The sequence below is a fragment of the Lemur catta genome, chromosome 1 (genome assembly GCF_020740605.2).
Source record: "Lemur catta isolate mLemCat1 chromosome 1, mLemCat1.pri, whole genome shotgun sequence".
Classification (NCBI taxonomy): Eukaryota; Metazoa; Chordata; class Mammalia; order Primates; family Lemuridae; genus Lemur; species Lemur catta.
Genome location: NC_059128.1, coordinates 94376527 through 94401093, shown reverse-complemented (window position 1 = coordinate 94401093; position 24567 = coordinate 94376527). Strand labels below are relative to the sequence as shown.

The 24567-nt window shown below is 47.7% G+C and overlaps 1 protein-coding gene across 5 annotated transcripts in view; it reads left to right on the top strand.

Moving 5' to 3' along the window:
• The window catches only part of DAPK2 (death associated protein kinase 2), a 109179-nt gene that overhangs the window by 51358 nt on the left and 33254 nt on the right, over window positions 1–24567 (top strand). For 4 of the 5 annotated variants that reach the window (XM_045540894.1, XM_045540896.1, XM_045540895.1 and 1 more), the window contains exons 3-4: window positions 3594–3815; window positions 13621–13759. In XM_045540894.1, coding sequence (XP_045396850.1) covers window positions 3594–3815; window positions 13621–13759 — 361 coding nt within the window. The remainder of the gene's footprint in view (window positions 1–3593; window positions 3816–13620; window positions 13760–24567) is intronic. The other variant, XM_045540897.1, reaches the window with a different exon arrangement.

The following is a 24567-nucleotide window of genomic DNA, read 5'->3' as shown; positions in this document are numbered from 1 at the left end:
TAGATTGGAGCTGCTCCGGCCTTGGAGACACATGGGCTGAAGGTCCCATTCCCCTACCTGTTGGGCTGCACCTGGGCTGGCCTTGACTAGAAGTTTCTAAGCATTATCCTGCACTGTGGCCCTGAAAACTTGCAGGGTAATTTGAGAGGCATCTCAACTCAATGCTTTCCAGGGTGGGAAGAGGAACTGCAGGGACCTTTGTGGGGAAGCAGGAGGAGGAACCCCGTCTCCATGTCCCTCTGCCTCGGAACACTTCCCATTTGATACCGCTCACCTCACTCAGCGTCTTGTCCCTGGGTCAGGTCCCTGCATTCTGTGCAGCTCTGCCTTATCTCCACCTTGATAAACGGGTGACTTTGGGGCGGATCACACTCTTCATGGACACTTTAGAGTCATCTGAGAAAGGGAATGAGTTAGACCCACTCTATTCATAGACCCTACAAAACCTTTAGCAGCCCCCGGGTGGTTGACAGAACAGGTCTGGTTGGCCACGGCTTCCCACGGAGGGTCAGGGGGCCGGCAGTGGTCTACCTTGATGCAGCCCGTGAGGGTGCCTTTTCTTTTGAGAATTTAAAATCCAGTAATAAAATTGAATAAAAAAATCATTCTGCTTTTTATTATCACCACGTGTCAATAATTCTAAACAATATCAGTGATAAAATACCCATCACCCTTCTCACTCCTCCGGTACACCAGTGCTGGTCAGTTACCTTGACAGTCTCACGGAAGCTGGAGTTGGTAGACAGGGGTCTGTGTCCTAGCCCTGCTACCTGGCCCAACTACCAGGACACTTAACTTCTCTAAGCCTCAGGGTTTTTTTAATCTGTAAAATGGAGCTAAGAGATTCGTGTATAGCCAGGATTGAGAACCACTGCTTTAGGATTAAAAGAGTTGGCTAATTGCTTGGAGCAGAGACATTCTCACCTCTGGCTGTGCCCTGGAATCATTGGGGTCTTTTAAAATTAAACTGATTTTCTGGTTGCAGGTTCCAGACCATTTGAGTCAGCGACTCGTGTCTCTGGGTGCTTCTTGCTCAGCCTTCACATGATCCGTTTATTGGTACTGACCGTGGGCCAACCCTGCAAATTATTCCTGGTCTTCGCAGTTCTCTAGCAGGGAATCCTGATTCCCGTTTTACAGATGAAGAAACCGAGGCTCGGAGCAGGGAACAACTTGCCCCAGGTGACAGCATAAGTCCCTGAGGCCAGGCCTGTCTGACCGTGAAGCCTGGGGCCCGGGCCTAGCGGAGTGTGTTCTTCACTCTTCTGGAAACAGCCCGAAGAGAGGGGAGACCAGCCAGGGCCCTGGCTCTCCCTGAGGCCCCCACGAAGGTTGAGCGGAGGCCCCTCCCGAGTGAAGAGAGGCGAGATGAGTGGTGTTGCCTGGTATTTGGCTCTGTCTTGGTCACCGGCTCCCAAAATACTTCCCTTTGGAGGGGGAAGCTGCCTGCACGTTAGGCCTGCCCCTGTCACCTCTCACTGCCGCAGCGCTCTCATAAAGAGAAAACTCAGGGAAAGCAAACACTCACTTGCCTTTTGAGAGTTTGAGAAATTTTTCAGGCACGTGATATAGAAGAAAATGCCTCATTTCCCTCATAAGACAAAGGGGAAGCTATGTCAAGGCAACCTGAAACATTTAGCTCTACTTTACAAAAAAACCCTTTTGCCCCTTCACAAGCCAACACGGCGTGGGGCTGGGAGCTGGGGGATTTGGATGCCAAACCAAGCTCTGCCCCACCACCTGTGTACTCTGTAAACTTAAACGCATCACTTAAAATCCTTAAGCTTTGCTTTCCCTGTTGGAACTCAGGGCTGCGTGTAAAGGTCACGGATACTCTGAGATGCCAGGCCCTGCCAGCAGCCCCGTGAGGTGTCTGTCAGAGGGAGAGGAGAGGAGCATGGCCGCCCTGACGCTGAGACTCACAGCCGCCTGGGACTGGAAGCTTTGTCAAGTGTTTGCTGGCACCCACTAAGGGACCTGATGTCCCCGAGGCCCGAAGTGGCTCCAAGTGGCCATCTGTGTTAGAGATTCCACTGAATGTGTTCACTCTGGCTTTGAGAGGCCTGGCTTCACTCCACCTGCGTCAGTCCCTAATGTGTGGACAGCTCAGAGCCAATATTTGGGGCCTAAATAGCTGAAACTTTAGAGTTAGTGGATAATATAATATAAATTTGGCTCCGCAAAGCCTTCCCTGCCCAGCCCAGGCCCCAGGACTTCTCCATTTGTGCCCATTGTCTGTGCCTTTGGTCCCTGTCCCTCGCTGCCCAGCACAGAGCCTGGCACAGAGCAGATGCTCAGTGTTGAGTGAATGGAAGATGAGGGGATGGAGAGAGACTTGAATTTGTGTTTGGTGACATCTCTAAAGTGGTTGCCATAGAATGGATTAAAGTGTTGGCGTATCTGTTCCGTGCTTGCTCAACTTGGCTTTGTTGTTACTGCCACTCCGGTTATTTTGAAGACTGTCTCACTGAGGATTATTCTAATAATGGAGTGGTCCAGATGCAGTGCTATTTTCTGAGGTTGGGGCAAATATCCAGAGCATTTCATTGCGTGTGACTTCTACCCAAGAGCCACCAAGAAAGTGTATCCTAAGTCTGGAGTCTGGTGGACCCTTATTAAGCCATTAAGCTGAACCCTAAAACTTTCTGAGTTACTCCAAGCAGTGGGCATTTTGGGTGGCAAGAAAACATGGGGCAACGGTGGGCAGTGGTGGAAAGGGACAGGGAGGATGCCCAGGAGGGTCGGCCACTGGGAAGGCTCCAGGGACTTTGATCTGCTCCTGCTGATTTCCGGAAGTGTGATGGAGAAGCAGAAGGCTGCTGCCCTTCCCCATGGGGTGGGCTGCCCTTCGAGCACTCAGCGAAGCCGGCTTAGAGCTGCCTGACACTCTGGCATGGACACCATTTCATGGTTGCTGTCTCGGTCCCTGGAGGGGGTGTCCAGGCCCAGCCCTAGGTGCTAGTGCCTGAAGGGGACTACACATGGTCTGGACTCCTTGGTGGACAGCAGGCTGTCTGGCTTTGAGGCTTGGCTTTGTCATTAACTCTGTGATTACCTCAGGGAAGTCACTAGACTTCTCCTTGTGCCTCGGTTTCCTAATTTTACAACTCTGTGGTCATGCTGGCCCCCTCACTGTGATGGTCTCCCACTGTGATAGCTTACTTTGTTAGGCTGCCTCCACTCCAACCCCCACCCAAACCACGATCCCCACCAACCCGGTCTGCTTATGGACACTGCGATTTCATCTGGTGGATACTAGACTTGGGTTCCAACTGAGGCTCTGCAATGGCAAGCCTGTGTCATCCTGATCAATAACCTTTCAGGGCCTCAGTGTTCAGCTCTGTACACTGGGAATAACAATACTAACACTCATTCCCAGTAAAAGGTACAGGATTCATATGAACAAAAGGGAAGCCCAGTGCCTGCCCCAACTCAGTCACGGGTTGTCAGCCAGGTGGGATGCTGTCTGGTGAACGATCTGTCCTGTCCTGGCAGAATGACTCTGAATCAGTGTGGCCTGGTAGCTAACAGTGGGGTCACTTCCCTGGATGACCACAACGATGACCTGATTATGTGGGTCTGTGTCCCCGCAGCGGCCAGTTTGCCATCGTGAAGAAGTGCAGGGAGAAGAGCACGGGACTGGAGTATGCAGCCAAGTTCATCAAGAAGCGGCAGAGCCGGGCGAGCCGGCGTGGCGTGAGCCGGGAGGAGATCGAGCGGGAGGTGAGCATCCTGCGGCAGGTGCTGCACCCCAACGTCATCACGCTGCACGACGTCTACGAGAACCGCACCGACGTGGTGCTCATCCTCGAGCTGTGAGTGGAGTGCTGGGACAATAGAGGGGAAGCAGGGGCAGGCAGGGTGGTGGAAGCTCCGGCCACAGGCCCCAGGGGGCAGCAGCAACCTGGGCTAAGCTCGGCCAGAGGAGATGAAGTCAGGTAAAGTCAATTTCCCTCTGTCTCAGTTACCTCCAGCCTCCTTCTGAAACTGGGCCAAAGGAGGGCTGAGCTTGCTGAGTAGCAGGGGCAGAGGGCGATGGTCTCAGTCTGGCTTTTGTTGGGCCCTGGGGATTAAAGGAAAGAAATGGCTGCACTGGGGTCATTTCCTGGCTGGAGGAGCATGTGGGAGGGTGAGAGGGCCAGTGGGTGGAGAGGGGAGCAGGGAGGCTGTCAGGGACAGATCTGATCTATGAGCAGGGGAAGAACAGATGTCCTCCGGGCTCTGCGAAGCTCTTCTCCAGCCCTTTCCTGGGGAAAATCCACTGCTTTTGTGCTGTTTGACGCCTTTATTATTATAGCTCTTATTTAGGGAGCCCTACTGTAAGCCAAGCATTTGCTAAGTGCTTTATATTTGTCATCTTGTTCAATCCTTACAGTGACTATGATGAGGGAAATGTCTTACTAACATGGAGAGGTTATTTTGTATTCACTGTGCCAAATGCTATTACCTTACCTAATCCTCATAACACAGCTGTCACACAGAGGCTCTTCTCATCCCCATTTTACAGACAGGAGCAGTAAGCCAGATCACTTACAAGACCCTATAGCCAGGAAGTGGTGGGGCCCGACTTGAGTCCACAGGGCTGGTGCAGACACCTGTGGGCATGAAGCGGGCTGGCCTTATGCTGGCCTAGGAGAGGACTTCTCTATGCTTAGTGCGATTTGGATAGGTAACACCCCCACTCTGAGGGTTGGCTGGCCACCCTGGTGTGCTCCTGGAGGCATCTCCATGGAACAGGGAAGTGGGGCTCTGGCAGACAATAGGGTTTGAGTTGGGTTGTGGCACAAGTCATAGTGGCTGTGTCTAGTCCAGAGAAATGCCCAATGTTAAGAATGTTCTGAGCCTCACAAACATGTGTGCATCTGCCAGTTAGCCGGGGAATGGTGGCATCTGTCTCAGCAGTCCCTGATTTTGTGCCTTTTGGCAAGTCACCTCAACCCTCTGAGCTTCGATCTCATCTGTAAACCAGGCAGCCATCCTTAACCTGCCTACAGATTGGGTGGACCACCTGACATTTGAGATCATTCTAATTTGAGAACAACTGTGTTGTTGGCAGGATATAGATTTAAGTAGCAGATGGGCAATTGCATACTCTTGCATTTGATTCTTAAATTATCCATTTCAGTGTCTAAATGTATAGAATTGCTCGTGCTCTCCCCTTCTCTGGCTGCCAATGTCGTCCATGTTTCTCCCATAGACCGCCTGGCCAGTAGGACTAGTTGATGCATGCACCTGCCTGACCCAACAAAAGCCGGATGGGGGCTGGGTACAGTGGCTCACACCTGTAATCCTAGCACTTGGGGAGGCTGAGGCGGGAAGATTGCTTGAGGTCAGGAGTTCAAGACCAGCCTGAGAAAGAGTGAGACCCCATCTCTACCAAAAATAGAAAAAAATAGCTGAGTGTGGTGGTGTGCTCCTGTAGTCCCAGCTACTCTGGAGGCTGAGGCAGGAGGATTGCTTGAGCCCAGGAGTTTGAGATTGAATGAGCTGTGATGATGCCACTGCATCATGACACAGTGAGACTCTGCCTCAACAAAAAAAAAAAAAAAGAAGCCAGATGGGGCCCCCCAGGTGTGGACAGCCCGAGGTGTGGCATGCCCCAAGACTAAGGGTTAGCAGTTGGCATCCTGATTCTCAAGAAAGAGTGACAAGCATACCTTGCTGGGAAGGCCAGGCCACTTTGTTAAAAGTTTATTACCAAAAAAAAACTTTCAGGAACTAAAAAGATATTACATTCATGATCCTACAACCCAAACACTGCTATTTGTGTTTTTCTGTGGTTCCCCTCAATCTTTATTTGTATACGATCATTGTACTTGTATAATTTCCTGCTCTACTTTTTTTCCCAGTTAACATAATTCCATAAATTGCCTTTTCTCTTTTAACTGACTGTATCCTGTTTCATTGAACTACATGCCAGTGTTTCCCTGTTGTTGGACATTTGGTTTTTATTTCCCAACTTTTGACCTTTACAAACTATATTGATTAAAACAACTTTCCTCCCTTGATTTCCCCCTTTTATTTTGATTTAATTCTTTCCACTAAATCCCTAGGATTTAGCTAAACTCTGCAGGAGTGGGGTGATGAGGTCAAAGGCTGCATTGCTGGGGCTTTGATGTCCTCACTTTCGAGGGAGGGTGTTGGGTAACCGGCACCACTGCAGCGCAGGACTGTTCCTGTTGGCCTGCAGCCTTGCCACCCCTGAGTCATTGGTTATAAAACATTTTTCATTATTTATTGATCTTTATAGTTATAAATTAATACCTTCTTACTGTTTTAATTGGCACTTCTTTAATTGCTGGTGAAATTACCTGCTTCTCCCTGTTTGTAGAAACCCAGGAGTGGATGGGTTGCCCTTGAGTGTACAAACCCAGGAGCGGATGGGTTGCCCTTGAGCCGTCCCTGTTTCTCCCAGCAGGCTCACAGTCTGCCTTTTAGTGAGCGCAGGTGCACCGTGCATAACATCAGCTGCCACACCGGTGCTCCTGCGACTTGCTTGGGCTGCTGTGCTTGTTGAGTTTTGTTTGTTCACGGTTTCTGTCTCTGCCTTCACTTCCAAGCTGTCTCATTGCTCTCAGGGTGCCTGTGTGTGGAATGCTAAGGATTTGTGAGATTAGAAAAGACCCAAGCTTGCTAAGACTGTGCCTAACCATGTGTGGCCAGGGTCTGAGAGGGAGGACCTCCCAGGAGAGGAGTTCATGGACTTTGTGCTTGGACTTGGTAACTCCTCTTGGGCTGATCAGGAGTCTTTGGCCTCCTGATCCTCACTGTGCCCTAATAGGTAAGTGGGTTTGCCCAATTGTTGAACATGGTATTAGTGTCCATCCCCTTAGTTGAAATGTGCTCAGTTGCAGGTTTTATGGATGAGTCTACCCCGATCCCACTGCCCCTCTCAGCAACTGTTATCTGTTGCAGGGCTTCCTCCTGGTTTCTGCTGAAGTGCCCAGCACTAGGAGGGCATACCCAGCCCTGGTTTAAGTTCCCTTCAGCTGTTATTATCCCATCTGTGACCTCCTTAGAAGCAGCTGCCTCTGATCATGGCTATTGAAGGCAGGGTTGGGAAGGATTTAGTTGTCCATATAAATTGACTTCTGTATGGTATAAAGAATATATTCAAAATCTCAGTGGATTAATTCATGATACATGTGAAGCTTGCCTTGAAAAATGTACTTCTCCCCTGGCAGGGCTGGGCAGGCCTCCCGTCGCTGGCCCTCTTGACTCCAAGCCTGTGGGAAGCGATGCCCTGGTGGTTGCATACCAGAGAAAGGCCCGGCAGAGTACTTCAGGGTGGCGGCGGTGCTTCCCAGTTCCCTGAATTGAGTCCAGCTTCCTGGGGCCCAGCAGCTCTGGCAGTGTCCTTCCCCCATTGCTGCCTACGCAGGGCATTTGCGCACACATTCCCGGAAGAGTCTGAAAAGCATTTCCAGCAGGCAGACCAACCTGCAGGGAGGACGGAGGCAAAGGTCAGATTAGCAGGAAGGAGACAATCCTGGGAATATGAGAGAAGAGAGGAGGCCAGGCTCTGAGGTTTTGCTTTTTATCTTAAAGAGATTTAGGATGTGAGAGGAAAGAACTCCGGAAGGAGTTGGGGAATGACTCCAGAGCAGAGGTCTTACAGCTGAGAAGCCCTTGCTAGAAACTGTTAGGGGGGAAAAGAAATAAAAGACAGGCTCCTTGACTGGGCTATGAAAAGAGATGACTGAGCATTGATGTGAATGTCCCCAGCCTGGTGTCCAGGGCTTGGACAGTTACCCCAGGCAGGTCATCAGCCTCCCACCTTTCTGAGTCCCTGGGGGAGAGTTTGAGGGCCACAGGGGCTGTTCCCTTCTTCATCCCAAGGAGACCATGCCTCACCAGCTCTGTCACCCAGGCTAGAGTGCAATGGTGTCCTCATAGCTCACTGCAACCTCAAACTCCTGGGCTCAAGTAATTCTCCTGCCTCAGCCTCCCAAGTGGCTGGGACTACAGGCCCCCACCATGCCTGGCTAATTTTTCTATTTTCTGTAGAGAAGGGGTCTTGCTCTTGCTCAGGCTTATCTCAAACTCCTGGCCTCAAACAATCCTCCTGTCTCAGCCTCCCAGAGTGCTAAGATTATAGGCATGAGCCACCATGCCCAGCCATGTTGATATTTTTAATGTTTTATATCCTTCTTTTGTTCTTTCATTTACTATACTTCTATTGAGTGTCTTTCTCACACCAGATACTGTAGAATCAAACATAATCTAGCTGGGTAGAGAGAGACCGACAGTGAAGCCAGTGTGGTAAGGGCTTGGATGCAGCTGAGCAGGGGTGTCAGAGGGCTGCCCAGTGCCTGGGCTGGCTTGGAGGCTTTCCTTCTTGCATCAGCGACTCAGGCTTTGTCACATGTGGAGGGATCGTGGTGAGAGGACACGTGATAGAATGGGGCTAAGCCTTTTGGGTCTAAATCCTGGTTCTGCCACTTACTAGCTGTGTGACCTTGGGCAAGCCACTTATTTTCTTGAGGCCTCAGTTTCCTCATCTGACAAATGGGGACAGAGTTTCCATTTACCCCTCAGGGCGGATGTGAGGCTCAAGTGATGGAATGTTTGAGAAAGCACATTGCACTGGTGGTAAACTTCAGATAAACTCTAAATCAAGCCCTCTTCCACTGCTGCTCTCCCCTCCACCGATAGTGACGTGGTGTGTGGTATTTATGTCAAGGGCTTTATCAAGGATCTCTCAGCACTTATCCAACATTGCAGCAAGATTCCTCCCACTCCCACCTCCACCTCTGAAGGTGGCAATGAGACCATATTTTTTTCCCCCACTCCTGTTTCACAAGAAGAAAAGCTGAGCCTTAGTACTCTCACATGCCCCACCCAAAAGTGAAGGTTGAGTCTTTGTTGTGGAAGGATTAGGGTGACTGTCCTGGCCCTTTGACCCCAGTCTGCAGAGTAGACTCAGGGTTACTCCTTCAGCAGCTGGGAGGATGTGCCAGGTTCTAGCACCTGTCCCAGGTGGGAGTGAGGGGCAGGATGACCTCACTCATGAGATACTGAGAAACTGATACACCAGCCTCATCCCCAACACCCAGGCAGCCACCTGAGGCCGCAGCCAGCTCACTCTGAGCAGAGGGGCACTGTAGCTCTATGAGACGGTACGAACAAATGTGCCATCTTGTCTCACTCTCTTCACCCTTTCACCTTCCTCTCTCTCTCTTTTTTGATGGTATTGATACGTTGGAAAAACTAGGTTATCTGTCCCATTGATGATCTTACAGTTTGCATTAGACTTAATTCCTTCCTCATGGTAGGAACTTGTTCCTGTATTTCTTGTAAACTGAGAGTTAGATCTAGAATAGGTACCGTTCTTACTGGTGCTTTCCAATAGAAATGTACATATGAACCACATATAATTTTAAATTTTCTAGTAGCCATATTGAATAAGTAGAAAGAGGTGAATTAATTTTAATAATTTTTATTTAACCCAACATATACAATATATCATTTTAACATGTCAATATAAAAATTGTTAATGAGATATTTTACATTCTTTTTTTCATAGTAAGTCTTCAAAATCCAGTGTGAATTTTACACTTCTCAACTCATATGCAATGCAATGGTTAAACTGAAATGCGATCCTATCAAAACAATAAAGTTGTGTTTCATGGGAAATATTTTACACCACTTCAGTTTTTAAATTAGAATTAATTAAAATTAAATAAAATTTAAAATTCAGTTCCTCAGTTGCACTAGCCATATTTCAAGTGCTTAGTAATCACATGTGACTAGTGGCTACTGTATTGGATATATATATAGAACATTTGCATCACTGCAGAAAGTTCTGTTGATAGTGCTAAACAAGAGGCTTAAGCAGATTTAGGTGCAATTTTTTAGGTCGCAGTGTGTCAGAAGTGTTGCTGTGTACTTCCTATTGCACCACGTCATATCCAGTTGTTCTACTTTTCATGACGCTAAGATTATTAAGTGGGTCTAGGTGTGTTTCTAGGCATTTTTACAGAAAGGAGAGAAGAATATTGATGCTGTTTATTTAGGGTGGACTAGGTGGCAGGGAGTGATTCCCAAAGCTGGGATAGAGCCATTCTGGCCATATAAGAATCATCTGAGGATACTCAGTGTGATATAGTAGTTGAGAGTCATTCTGCTTGGGTTTGAATCCTGACTGTGCTCCTTACTAGCTGTGTGACTGTGGGCAAGTCACTTAACCTTTTTGAGCCTCTGTTTCTTTAACTGTGAAACAGGAAAATAATAATCATTAGCTCAGAGAGTATTGTGATGATTAAATGAGTGTGCTTAAAGCATGTAACATAGAGTAGGTGTTCAGTGAATAGTAATTACTATTATTATGTTGTTATTGTAAAAAATACAGGTTCTAAGACCTCTCTGCTAGAGAATCTAATTTGTTAAGGTCTATGGTGGGACCAGGGAACCTGCATTGTAAACAGGTTCTCTAAATGATCCCAAGATCCTGGATTCCTTGGCCCAGATCTCTTCCTGAGATTTTTTTTTTACTGTGGTGACCTTTGGCTCTGTTCCAGCCCCAGAAAAGCACATGCTGCCCGGATACCGCAGCATCTGTCAGAGGATAAACAAGCCCAGGAGGGTTGCCACATTTAGCAAGTAAAAATCTACTTTATCTAGCAACTCTAAATCCCAGTATCTAGCAACTCTAAATCCTAGAGGAGATTCTTTTTGCCTTGTGGGTCTCCATTCTTGTCACATCAACCATAGGGTGCAGGAGTGTGAAGTGTGAAAAAAGTAGTATTCTAGAGTTTTTAGAGATTAATATAATTAGTGGGGTCTTATGTTTAAATTAGGACCATGGCTGGGCACGGTGGCTCACGCCTGTAATCCTAGCACTCTGGGAGGCCGAGGCGGGTGGATCGCTTGAGGTCAGGAGTTCGAGACCAGCCTGAGCAAGAGCGAGACCCCGTCTCTACTAAAAAAAATAGAAAGAAATTATCTGGCCAACTAAAAATATATATAGAAAAAATTAGCCGGGCATGGTGGCGCATGCCTGTAGTCCCAGCTATTCGGGAGGCTGAGGCAGTAGGATCGCTTAAGCCCAGGAGTTTGAGGTTGCTGTGAGCTAGGCTGACGCCACAGCACTCACTCTAGCTGGGCAACAGAGTGAGACTCTGTCTCAAAAAAAAAAAAAAAAAATTAGGACCATGACTGGATTCTCTTGAGCCTATGAATGGGCCATCTTTTGTAAAATTAAAGAAAAGGTGCTTTAGGGCCATCTTGTCCAGGATGCTCATTTTGCAAGAGAGGAAACCAAGGCCTGCCTGGAGAAGGGAAGTGAGTTGTCCAAGGTCAGTGACAGGGCTGGAATGGAACCTGGGTCTCCAGTTTCTGGCCTAACATTTGTTCCTCTTTATCATCTGTCTTAGTCCATTCGGACTATAGCATTCTGTCCCTGGGCCCCCGAATTCATGTCTTTCTCAAATGTAAAATACATTCATTGCATCCCAGTAGCTCCAAAAGCCTTAACTCATTCAAGCATCAACTCCAAAGTTTAAAGTCCAAAGTCTCATCTAAAATATCTAAATCAGATATGGGTGAGACTCAAAGTACGATTGGTTCTGAGGCAAATTGCTCTCCAGTTGTGAACGTGTGATATCAAATGTGTTACGTGCTTCCAAATTACAATGGTGGGACAGGCATAGGATAGACATTCCCATTCCAAAAGGGAGAAGTAGGAAAGAAGAAAGGAGTGACAGGTCCCAAGCTAGTTCAAAACCTTGTTTCAGAATAATCTTTGGCTCAATGCTCTGCCCTCCAGGCCCACTGGGTTGAAGTTGCCTGCCTGTAACTCTCTCAGGCTGAAGTTGCACTCTAGTGGTTCCACTGGTCTGGAGTCTCAGGGCAACCCCACCCCCATGGCTCTGCTGGCCATTGCCCTAGAGCTGGAAATTCAGGTGGAGGCAGACACACACCTACCAGCTTTGCTTGGCACAGAGCATGCTACATCATTGCCCTTGGGGAGCCGCACCTGGTGTGGCTAAGGAGTGTGGCAACAGAGTTTGGGGAGCAGAGCCTACAATGTAAGGCAGCACTGGGCAGTGGAGGCCCCTCCGTTGATACCATTCTGCCCCCAAGGCCCTGGCCTACGGATCTGTGATGAAAGGGGCCTCCCCCTTACCTTCCATGATCTCTGAAATGACTTCAGGGTCATTCTAACAGTCTAGGACAATAGGTCCTGGCTTCTGTTTAGGTGGCTGACTAATTTCCCTATTGTCTTGATGAATAGCACCTGGCTTCCCTTGAGATGGCTGATCACACTAATCTCCTTACCAAACAGTGCTTGGTCATACCTTTTTTTTCTCCCAAACAGATTCTCTCATTTTTTTCTGATATGAATAGGCTGAACATTTTTCCAACTTTTAAGTTTTTATTCCCTTTTGATTAACAATTCCATCTTTAAATCATTTCTCTCTTTTTGTACTTTACCATAAGCAGTCAAGAGAAACCAGGCCATTCCTTCAATGCTTTGCTTAGAAATTTCCTCAGCCAAATATCCAATTTTATTGCTCACAATTTATTGCTTCCACAAAACACTAGGACACAAACACAGTTCAGCCAAGTTCTCTGTTACTTTATAACAAGGATGGTCTTTCTTCCATTGCCCAATAACACATTCCTCATTTCCATCTGAGACCTCATCAGAATGGCCTTTACCATCCATATTTCTACGAATATCCTTTTCATGCCCACATGGGTATTCTCTAAGAAGGCTGAGAAATCTCCTCTCCTTCTAAGCCCTCACCAGACTCACCCTTAATGGTTAATTCATAGCAACGTAGGTTTTTTCTTGCCTGTTCCTGAAAATTCTTCCAGCCCTTGTTAGCCAGTTCCAAAGCCGCTTCCACGTTTTTAGATGTTTGTCACAATAGCACTCCACTCCTGGTATCAATTTCTTCTTAGTCCATTCAGGCTGCTGTGTAACAAAGTACTGTAAACTTGATAGCTGACAAACAATAGAAATTTATTTCTCACAGTACTGGAGGTTGGGAAGTCCAAGATCAAGGTGCTGGTAGAGTCAGTGTCTGGTGAGGGCTCGCTTGCTCATAGATGGCTGTCTTCTCACTGTAACTTCATATGATAGAAAGGGCGAATGAGCCCTCTGGGTCACTCTTATAAGGATAATAATCCCATTCGTGAGGGCACCCTGTCTTCATGACCTAATTACTTCCCAAAGGCCCTACCTCCTAATACCCATCACCTTGGGGGTTAGGATTTCAAAATATGAATTGAGGGGGAGCACAAACATTCAGACCATGGCGTCATCTCACAGTGCTTGTTTCTGTCCTCTGCCATCTCAGGCAAATGGCGGGGAGAAGGCCACATCCAGGGTAACCAGGGAGGTGGGCCTAGAGCGTAAGCAGTGGCCCTTCTGACAACACCCTCAGGGTGATTCCTGCCCTTGTGATCCAAAAGAAAGAACACAGCAAATAGAAGCCAAGTCAGTTCCTGGTGCAGGTTGGATAAAGCCTATGGCATGAATGAGGGGGATTCTGCCATACAGGGTCCCCGGGGAGGGGGGTGGTTTGTCAGGTTCAGGGGTTGCACCCGTCAGCCTGGCCTCCTGACACACAAGGCTGACTGAGCCTGGGCCCTCCCGCTGGTGTCTTGCAGAGTGTCTGGAGGAGAGCTCTTCGATTTCCTGGCCCAGAAGGAGTCACTGAGTGAGGAGGAGGCCACCAGCTTCATTAAGCAGATCCTGGATGGGGTGAACTACCTTCACACAAAGAAAATTGCTCACTTTGATCTCAAGGTCAGTAAGAGGAGAAAGGGAAAAGAACCAGAGTTTAGGAAGGAGGGGCCCAGTCCCTTCTAGTGTCATTGCCAGGGGGCGCCCGGCGCCCACTCAGCCCTCCTCCTGTGTCTGTCAATGGAAAACCCTGAGCTCCTGGGAAAGAAATGATGCCATGGAACGTGTCCACCTCTCTCCAGTTTCAGTTTGCATCTCAGGTTTTTTGCACACAGGGGCTGACTGCAAGAGGCTTCTTTTTTTTTTTTTTTTTTTTTTGAGACAGAGTCTCACTTTGTTACCCGGGCTAGAGTGAGTGCCGTGGCATCAGCCTAGCTCACAGCAACCTCAAACTCCTGGGCTTAAGCGATCCTACTGCCTCAGCCTCCCGAGTAGCTGGGACTACAGGCATGAGCCACCATGCCCGGCTAATTTTTTTGTATATATATTTTTAGTTGGCCAGATAATTTCTTTCTATTTTTAGTAGAGACGGGGGTCTCACTCTTGCTCAGGCTGGTCTCGAACTCCTGACCTCGAGCGATCCACCCGCCTCGGCCTCCCAGAGCTAGGATTACAGGCGTGAGCCACCGGCGCCCGGCCTGCAAGAGGCTTCTTAATCAGACTGCAGCACCATGTCTCTCTCAGGGAGCTGGTTGGGCATAATTTTTAAGTAAGTAGACCAGTGACAGGAAGCTTGAAACCAAACATATTTCAAAGACTGAACTTTTTGGTAATGAAGAGTAAGTCCTGGGCAGACCTAGGAGCGTTTAGAGGACTGCTGAGGTTGGCTTGCTCTCCAGGCCCAGCATTCCTTGACCGGAGCTTATACATTTTGGAGCCCAGGGACCACTGGCTGACCTCCTCTGCCCTGCCCTGGGCTATGGCCATAAAACTGCTTCTAGGGCCACTGATCATTTGTGGTAACTGGTATTCAGGGCCGAGAAAAGTTTACTGTGACCACACAGGACTTTGTAAAGCAAGCATATGGTCAAAGTAGAAGGACTGGTTCTGTTAGTAACAGAGCTCAATTGCAAAGGCTGGTGAGCCTTTACAGACACCTGCAGCATAAAGGTCTTCTGACTTGCGATCAAACCCATGACTTGTTTGCCAGGGAGGAGACCCATTCATTTTTCTATCCAAAATTCCCTGTGGTCTTTCAAGCACTGTGCTGGGTGCCTGGGTGTTGCTGCAGATGCAAAATCCACTGAGGACCTGTCTGGGCTTAGTTCCTGTTTTCCAGAGAATTTAGTGTAGGAGACAGAAGAGAAGGACCAACAACTGTAAGTGCTCTGATAGAGGGAAGCACAGGGGGCTGGGGAGATGGAAGGAGGAGAGACCTAAGTCAGAGTAGGGTTTCAGAGAGGGCTTCCTGGAAGAGGTGGTATTGAGTTGAGTTCTGAACAACTGGCAGGAGTGAGCAGAGGGGAATGGCCTTCTGTGGAAGAGAGGCCAGCATTGTAGAGTCACAAAACGGAGCAGCGCATTCAGGAAGTACGGGCACAGGGAGTGTGTGCTGAGTGGCTGGGAAAGATGCCAGGAGGAGCGCAGGAGGCAGACACAGGGCGTGAACACTAAGCCAAGGAGGTTGCACTTTACCCTGAGAGATACACGGGGGCCAGGCAAGCAGCAAGGTGAGAGGAGCCAGGGTGTGTTTCAAAACGATCCCTCTGGCTGGGAGGATAGACTGGGGACAGCCGGGAGGCTGGGGGCGCAGCTAGGAGGATAACGCAGTAATCTGGGTGACATGTGAGGAAAGGACAGATTCAAGATCTATTGCAGAGGTCGATCTGAGGATTGATTCGGTATCCAGTTAGATGTGGAGATGCAGAGGCAGAGCCCAGGAAGACACCCCAATTCTGGCTTGGGCCTCTGGCCCAGAGAGGGTGTGGTGTGCCCAGTAGTCCCACACATAGGTCCCTGCCCCGGCTTATACTCTGCCTCATGGAGTGACCTGCTGTGAGTCCCCTTAGCGTGATCTCCCCCCCCCCCTTTTGCCAACTGTCATAGTATTTTTAATACTATTTTTAATACCTCCAACAGAAGACGTCTTGTGGAGTCTTCGCCCAGGAGGGTGAGGCCTGGGCAGGCCTTTGGACCTAAGGGTGGGAATACACCAAGCAGGAAACGGTCTGCCTGGATTGCACCTGCATCTCCTTCCTGGTACTGCTATGGATAATTAACTTGTTTTCTTGTGTCTTTGCTGGCTCGAGGATACCAGCCTCAAAATGAGCTCCTTTGTCTTTTCCCTGGTAGGTCTGGTAGAGGTAGGAGGAGTTGCTGGAGCCCGTAGGCCCCGATGGCTGTAGCAGGTTCATGAGTTTTTGTTTGTTTCTATGGCAGCTCACTGTGCTAAGGGGAGCCCTGACTTGGCCTTAGACACACAGGGGTTTGATCCTTACTCTGCTGGGATTCAGAGTACACCCAAACCTCAGTTTTCTAGCTTCGATGTGAATAATAACACCTACCTGGCAGAGTTGTTGTAAGGGTTAGAGAGAAGCAGCACTAAGTGCTGAATATGGAATAGGTGCTCTGTAACAGTAGCCGTTGTTATTATTTCCCTTCCCAGAACAGAGGAAAAGAAAACACAACTCTTGTTACAGTGTTTTGGGCCCTGATAGACTAGGAAAGCAAACCCTGGCAGTGCAATTCTAAATTGCCCAGCAGTGAGCTGAGGTTGGTTGCTAGGTGGGACTGCTGGCAGGGGCTTGTATCTAGCTCCTGGGCTCGGTCTGGACATTTTCCATGACCTGGAGACAGTCTGGGTTTCCCCTGGATGCATGCAGGGTGAGGATGCTGCAAACCCCTACCACAGTCATGTATCTGTAGAGTTGTGCGGACTCTGAGCTCTTGGACTCCCCCACGGGTAGGTCCCTTGGCCCAGGCCCAGCTGGGCAACTTCAGGGAGTGATGAGTAGCTGGAACTCAGAGGGATGACCTCAGGATTGGGTAGACACCTCCTGGAGCCAGAACGTGGGTCTGTGTGCCCCCTAGATGGAACTTCCTGCCAGCTGGAAGGGATCAGGCAGAAGGTCCAGCTGGTAGCTTAGAGGAAGCTTCTTCATTCCATGTTGTTTCCTACCATACAGAATCCACATTTTTCTTCCTGATTTTCCTTCTCCATGAGGGACGTTTGCTTTCCTCTCTTGCTTGTATTCTGTTATTCCTCATCAAGGCAAGCCTTGCTGCCCCAGGAAAACGGCCACCATGTCATCTCCACACCCCTACTCATAACCTGCTTTCCATGCTCACCTTCCAGCTTAAAGGAGCAGGTGATGGAGGAGGGTCACCCTCTAGCCTGCCTTTGGAATGCGAATGAGCTTTCCTCAAGCTGCTATTTGATGAGCTCCTCCTGTGTTCAGCCATTGTGCTAGGGACAGCCAGGCTCTGTTCCTGCTTACTGCACACCGCCTTGTTGCAGAGAGCAGACAAATGGACAAATTAACGTAAGATAAGCATTCTTGGTAAAAACAGATCATGACGTGCTCTTGCCCAAAAATCTGTGATGGGTCTTTGCTCACCTTGGGATAAGTGAACCCATTCTCAGCATGGCATTCAGGCCTTTCTTGCACTGCCTTACCCCAGTTTCTGGCTGCATCCACCTTTCCCCTCTCTAAAAAACTAGCCCCAAGCAGCAAAATGACAGATGTATGTTCTGGCCTCTCTCCTCCTCTGTTCATGCTGTTCCATCCAGGATGCTGCTGCTCTTCCTTTTTTTCTGCTCACAGACTTCCTGCTCACCCTTAGAGGCCCGGCAGAGACCCCATTTCTTCTGGGAAGCCTTTGCCATCCCTGCTGTCTCCCAAAAGCATAACTAAGAACTAACCTGCCTCTCTGCTTCTGTTGCCCTTTGTACAAACTTCTGCTGAGAGCATTTGTCACTGAGTCGCTTTCTGCTGCACAGTGCCTGACACATGGGGAATCGCTCAGTGTTGAATGAATGAATGAAAGAATGGATGCTTAAGTGAAGACCAAACACATGGATGCCTAACGCCCTTCCATGTCTTACCTGGAAAATGCAAATGAGGTTGCAGGCAGATTTCCCATTCACTGATGTGAACAATTATTGAGGGCCTACCCTATACCATGGAATAGAGCGACAAACATCAACATGCTGTGGTACTGGCCTTCCAGGGGCCCACCATCTCCTAGGAGATGGGCACAGTGATACTCAGTGGGGACACCGTCTGAAATAAAAGCTAACCAATTCTCACCAACAAATGCCCACGTCCAAGGGATGAGCTCTCTGCCTCAGCAGAGTGGAGACCATCCTGGTGTGTGTTGTACACTCACCGCAGAAAGGCTCGCTGATGTGGGAGATGGAGGTGGTGGGGCTGATGACACGGCCCTGTACTGACACAGATGGAAGCAACACTGGGGCTGCCTGCCCCTCAGTACCCGGGTAGCACCAGACGTGCCTTCAGACATGCCTTCCTCGAGATCACCCGGAAATGGGCTCAGTACCTCCCAGGAGCCTCACCCTGCTACATGATCCCAACATAAAGGCCTTACAGAGGGCATTTTTGTGTGGTTTTGTTTATTTTGGATTTGGGCATTTCCCCTCTGAGCATGGGTGTGTCCTTCCCCCCACTCCTGAGCCTGATCCAACTTGAGAACCCAGAAATGGAAGATAGTCCTCAAGTCTGATGGTATTTTAAGCCAAGAAACAAGCTGTAAGAATTGATTAAAATTGTGTGCAAGCCAGGAACCCAGAACTCTGAGGGGGCTTGTGCTTTATATAAATAGTATTAAGAGGGGTGAATTCCTTCCTGAGCAAGATATTCCCCAAATCCAAATTCCTCTATGCCCTAAATCATCCTTTGGACTGTTCTTATGTTTATGGTATGATGTGGTCTGCTGGTAAAACTTTCATAAGAAATGTAGTGATAATACTTTAAATGTATAGGAACTTTCTGGAATATGGCATGCTTTTACATCTGTTTTCTCATTTGATCCTCGTTAAAGTACAAGGTATTGAGATTTTTACGGACAAGGCAATTGAGATTCAGAGAAGTTAAGTAACTTGTCCAAGATCACACAGGTATTAAATGATAGGGCTGGGACTTGAACTTAGCAAGTGAGGAAACACTAAGCAAAGTTGGGGGTCATCTGATTTTATTTCACCAGATTCTGGATTCACAGTCCAGATATCTTACTTCCTTAGGAAACGCCTTTACACACGGTTAATTGAAAGATCGGTACTGTGCCACAAATTTATTCTTTTTTTTTTTTTTTTTGAGACAGAGTGTCGCTTTGTTGCCCTGGCTAGAGTGAGTACCGTGGCGTCAGCCTTGCTCACAGCAACCTCAAACTCCTGGGCTTAAGCGATCCTACTGCCTCAGCCTCCCGAGTAGCTGGGACTACAGGCATGTGCCACCATGCCCGGCTAATTTCTTTTTTTTTCTATATATATTTTAGTTGGCCAGATAATTTCTTTCTGTTTTTAGTAGAGACAGGGTCTCGCTCTTGCTCAGGCTGGTCTCGAACTCCTGACCTCGAGCAATCCACCTGCCTCGGCCTCCCAGAGTGCCAGGATTACAGGCGTGAGCCACCGCGCCCGGCCCACAAATTTATTCTATACACAGTTCATTTCTCATCTGGTTACACTGTTTTTGCTTTCTAATAATTGTGTTCTCTTTCTAATAAGTTATCCCTCATACTTAAAAAATTAATTTGTATTTTATTAATTGCTATGGAATATGCATGTGTTTGAAAATAGAACTTAAGAATGAAACTCTTCCATACTAAAACCTGGAGGCATGGAGTGGAGGTGAGACTTGGCAGAGGTTTAGCTGGCGAGATGGGTTAGGGTGAGATTGTAAAGGTTCAGGGTCAGGCCCAAGAGTTTCTTTAGGCAGTCACAGCCATAGATGGCTTTTTCCCTCAAAACTATTTATTGGGAAAAAATTTCAGAACATTTGAAGAAATTGGAAGAATACAATGGGCACTATTACACTTTCCCCCTACATTCAACATTTGGCCACATTTGATTTACTTCTTTCTCTCCTTAAAAATGAAAAACATAAAAAAATGCACACACACACACACATATCATTAGTGTATACATATTGCCCAAGGTTAAGGTCAATCAATCTCCTACTGGGTCACGTACTATTATCACACTTAAGAAAATTAACACTAATTTATGGAAGACCTTTAGTTGGTGGAGAAACATGATTCGATTTCTGATTTAGTAAGAAAATTCTCCTGGCAAGGGAGAGGATGGGTGGGAGAGAGTAAACCAGTTAGTGGCTATAATAATAATGATGGGAAAAGATCAATTGATGATACCCCATAAACTTTAAAAAAAATGTTGATGATCTTTTATGCTATTATAAAAAGCATATAGAAATATACAAAGAAGTTATCCACAGACTCTCCAAAAAAACATTATTAATATTTTGTGTATTTTCTCCAGCTTTTTATGAACAGGTAATGGTGTACACACAAGTATGTGTATGTTTGTGTTTTAAGGTTCTGATAACTATACTACTTTCTGCTGGGCGTGGTGGCTCATGCCTATAATCCTAGCACTCTGAGAGGCCGAGATGGGAGGATCACTTGAGGTCAGGAGTTCAAGACCAGCCTGAGCAAGAGCGAGGCCCCGTCTCTACCAAAAATAGAAAAATTAGCCAGCTGTGGCGATGTGCACCTATAGTCCCAGCTACTCAGGAGGTTGAGACAGGAGGGAGGATCACTTGAGGCCAGGAGTTTGAGGTTTCAGTGAGCTATGATTATGCCACTGCACTCTACCCAGGGTGACAGAGTGAGAATCTGTCTTAAAAAAAAAACCTATACTATTTTAATACTTTCACGATTTCTCCCTGCTTTTCACTTTACATTCAACTCAAGCAGCACACGTTTACTTCAAACGATTTTCCTTTGCTTTAGAAGCTTTTATACACATCTTTCCTCATTTTCCTTACCCTCTGATGGGTGTGTGCTCTGAGGGGTGGACCCTATTTCCTCTCTTTATGCTCAAGGATTAGCTTGTGCCCCAGCCTTGGAGTACACTCATGGGACCCGTGCATCTCAGCCCTCTGGATCAGACTGTGATCCTGGGGCCCTGGAAATACACGCCAGCTGCCTCATCAACTACTGCAAGGCCCTTGTAGGGTAACCTGGAGGAGAAATGAACTGAGGACACTGAACTCCTGAATGGTTGAGGGAAAGCTAACAAAATGTGGCAAAAATTAAACTGTGGAGAGCAACTATTAAAAAGAGTTGAAATATAGATGCTTTTAACGAGGGGCATTAAACCAACCAGCTGATTCAGCAGGAGGCCACGAGGCATAGTGGAAAGAGGAGAGGACTGGGGGTTGAGCCTGCATTTGAGTCCCACCTCTGGTGTATGATGTTGGGAAGGTCACGTCTCTGACCTTTCCTGGCCTGAAAGTGGAGGTAATATTGCCTCTTCTTCCTGTCCCACAGGAGTGGAGTGAGGGACCAGGGATATACCAGTGTTACAAAAGGGCCCTGAAAACTCCAAAAGCTCTTTACAATTGTTGGTGATGAATTTCAAGGTAGCCTTCCTATTCTCCCTGTTCCTTTCTTGCCTCCAGAAGGATTCAGAAAGGGAGGTGGGCACGGAACTATCCAAAGAGGAATAAGGTGGCATTTTCCAGCCAGTAGGCTGGGCAGATTCCCAGGATGGCAGGACACTGTGGAATTCCCAGGGTCTCAAAACCCAGGTTGATATGGGTTGGATTAATTATCATGATCTCCATTTTTCAAATGAGAAAACTAAAAAAATTCAATACCTTCTCACTCTTTTGTCCTTATTTCCTTCCCCACCATGGTTAGGTGCTCAAAGGCCTCTTGCTCCTCCCCAGTATCCACTGCCCTCCACTCTGAACCCCTGCCCAGCCCTGATCTCCACTGAAGCACCCCGTGTTCAAACAGTGCCTGTTCAGTTCCATTCACAGCCCCACCGTGACCCCCGCCACTGCAGCTGATCTCAGTAGGAATGAAGGAATCTAATTCTGGAAGCATCTTGGCATCTGGTAGAAAGAGCAGGTATCTTAGCACTCAGAAGACTTAGGCTCAAACCTGGCTCCACCGCTTATTAGTTGTGTGGCCTTGAATAAGTTACTTAACTTCTTTGTTCCTCAGTTTCCTCATCGGAAAACTCAGACAGTAACCTACTTTATTGAGGTTCTGTGCAGTGGGTATTCTGGTAACAGCAAGATCTCTGGGGAAAAAAAAATCATGTACACACTCTCATCACTCATACACATATACACAAACATACACACGTAAACGTGTAAATTTGATACAAAGGTTTGTAACAATTTACAAATAACAAAACGTATGTAATACTTTTTCTTGTAAATTCCATATAGCCAATTGATTCTCATAGTACACACCTTCCTTGGTTCTTGCCAAACTCTTGTATCTACAGCCAACGATGGCTGCAGCTAACAAATGAGTGTGGTTCTGACAAGAATGTTGGTTGATACTTTTGTTTACATTAACAAGTAAGGTGAAAATGAAACAATGAAAACATGTGTTGGCACTTGTTCAATGACATGACTTTGCTGAATTGAACAATAGTTTTTGAATATTGAAAGATCATTTCCTCTATTTTCTGTGCTAGTCACAAAACAATGGCTATAGACACGGCACCCTTTCACATTTAATCTGCCTTATTAAGTAGTCTTGCCCATCAACTTTAAGTCTAGACTCGAGAAGGCAATAAGTCAAGACTTGATTTGTAGAGTTTGCTCATTTCCAGGGTAAAAATACACCCACCATGGCTGAGTTCAAGGTACCGACGTGATGTCACTCGCTGAAGTTGGGAAGAGGTGTGCCGCGGCACACCATTATGTGGTATTGGTGTATGGGCTACAGACACAGAAGCTGAAATAACATGGAAATTCTAAATTATAGATTTTTTAAAAAGGAGGGTAGTTTTAAGTATTTATAGTTTTTAAAATAATTTGTTTTATTTTATATAATTTAATTTTTAATAATAGCCCTGTTTAACAACTAGCTCACAAAATTCCTGCAAATTTACCAATCCACTCTCATGAGCCAGTAAGCTCCAACACACCCCTGGTTCTCTGAGACCCTGTAAGCAAAAGCGTTTTGTAAACAGGATGGTGCTGTACTCAGGCTGAAGTGTTGTGGTGGCAGCAGTGGGGTGATAATAGTAATGACAGCCAGCATTTATTGAGTGCTTAATATACATGCAGGCCCTTCTCTAAATGCTCTGTGTGCACTTACTCATTTTGCCCACACCCAAACCCGTGAAGGAGGCCCTATGGTCACACCCATTCTATAGAAAGGGGAGGTTCCTAGAGGGCTCCTAGGGCTTCATTGTGCCTCCTCAGAACCCCTTACCATATTCCCATTTTGCAAATAAGGGGCCCAAGGCTCGGAGAGGTGAGTGACTTGCCAAGGTCAAACAGCTAGCATGGGGCAGAAGTGGAACTCAAACCCATGTCTGATGACAGAGCCCTCTTTAACACTGGTTTTGCATGCACTGATCACTGACTGATTTTGACTTCCTTGCAGAGCTTTACAATTCCGATTCTGGAACCCTACTCCGGTTGAGTTGGATTTAGTTGGTTTGGTGTTTTTAATACTGTCCCCGGGGGATTGTGATGCGCAGTTAGATGGGGGCCCCCAAAGCACAGCTTGGGGCTTAGAATGCCTGGATTGGCCCAGGTTCCTCACTGGTTAGATGGAGGCCACATCCATCCTGATCTCACCTGGTGGCTTCGAGGGTCTGATAAAGGGGTGTGCGGGGAGAGCCCACAGCAACTGCTACTTGTGGAGCATAGACCATAGTGCCAGTGCACTGACTGGCCCAAGGTTGAAAGCCAGTGGTCCTGGAATGGCCTTGAAAGTGATATTTTATTTCTCTACCTTTATCCCACGAGAACATGCAGAGTAGGCAGTGGTTTTCTTTCCTGCTTTACCCAGCAGGGCAGCGGGAGATCAGAGCCATGCAGCGGGTGAGTGGCCAGAGGCTATGGTTTAGCAAATCCAAGTGCATCTGAGTTCAGGCCCTTCCCTAAGCCACAGCTGTGGCTTTCTGGGAAAACATGGAGCTGAGCAGCAAATTGATGGAGCACCAGAGCCGGGTCAGAGAGGCACACTTTGCTAGCAGGCAGGGGTGACCCCAGAAGGCACTCTTGCATCAACTGGAAGAAGGGAGGCAATGTGGGAGAGTGGAACACACCCAGGATTTGGGGCAGCCTGCACTTGAATCTCAGCTCCACTGCCTACCAGCTGGGCAAACACTTAACCTCTCGTGCCTTGGTTTCTTCACCTGTGAAAACAGGGTGATGGCAGTGCTTGCCTCACGGAGTGAGGATCAAATGAGATGAGCGTGACTACTTTGTAAACTGTGAAGTGCTACACATTTTGCTGTACATGAACTGCCAGGCTGGGTGTGTGGAGGAGCACAGGAGGAGGGGGGGAAGCAGGCCCTACCCTCAGCAAGTGTGTAATCTAGCGGGGGAGGCAAGACTCAGAGCTCTTGGCAGCCTCGGTCATTGAGGTTGCTGCATGAGTAGGGCTGGAGGAGGGAAGGAGGGCCGGGCTGCACATTCAGATGATGCTTCCCGGAGGAGAGAGGATTTCAGCAGGTCCTGGAAAGATGGGTAGAAGTTCAATAGGCAGATGATAAAGATTCTCATTCTGGAAGGGAGAGATATAATCAAGGAAATAGTCACAAAGATGATAACTACGGGCTACTTCATGTGCCTTGTTTGATCCTCATAGTAACCCTCTTGAGTTATATTTTATTATTATTCCTAATTTATAGGGGAGAAACCCGAGCTGAGAGAGGTTAAGTAACTTGCCCAGTGTCAGGCTGCTGGTAAGTG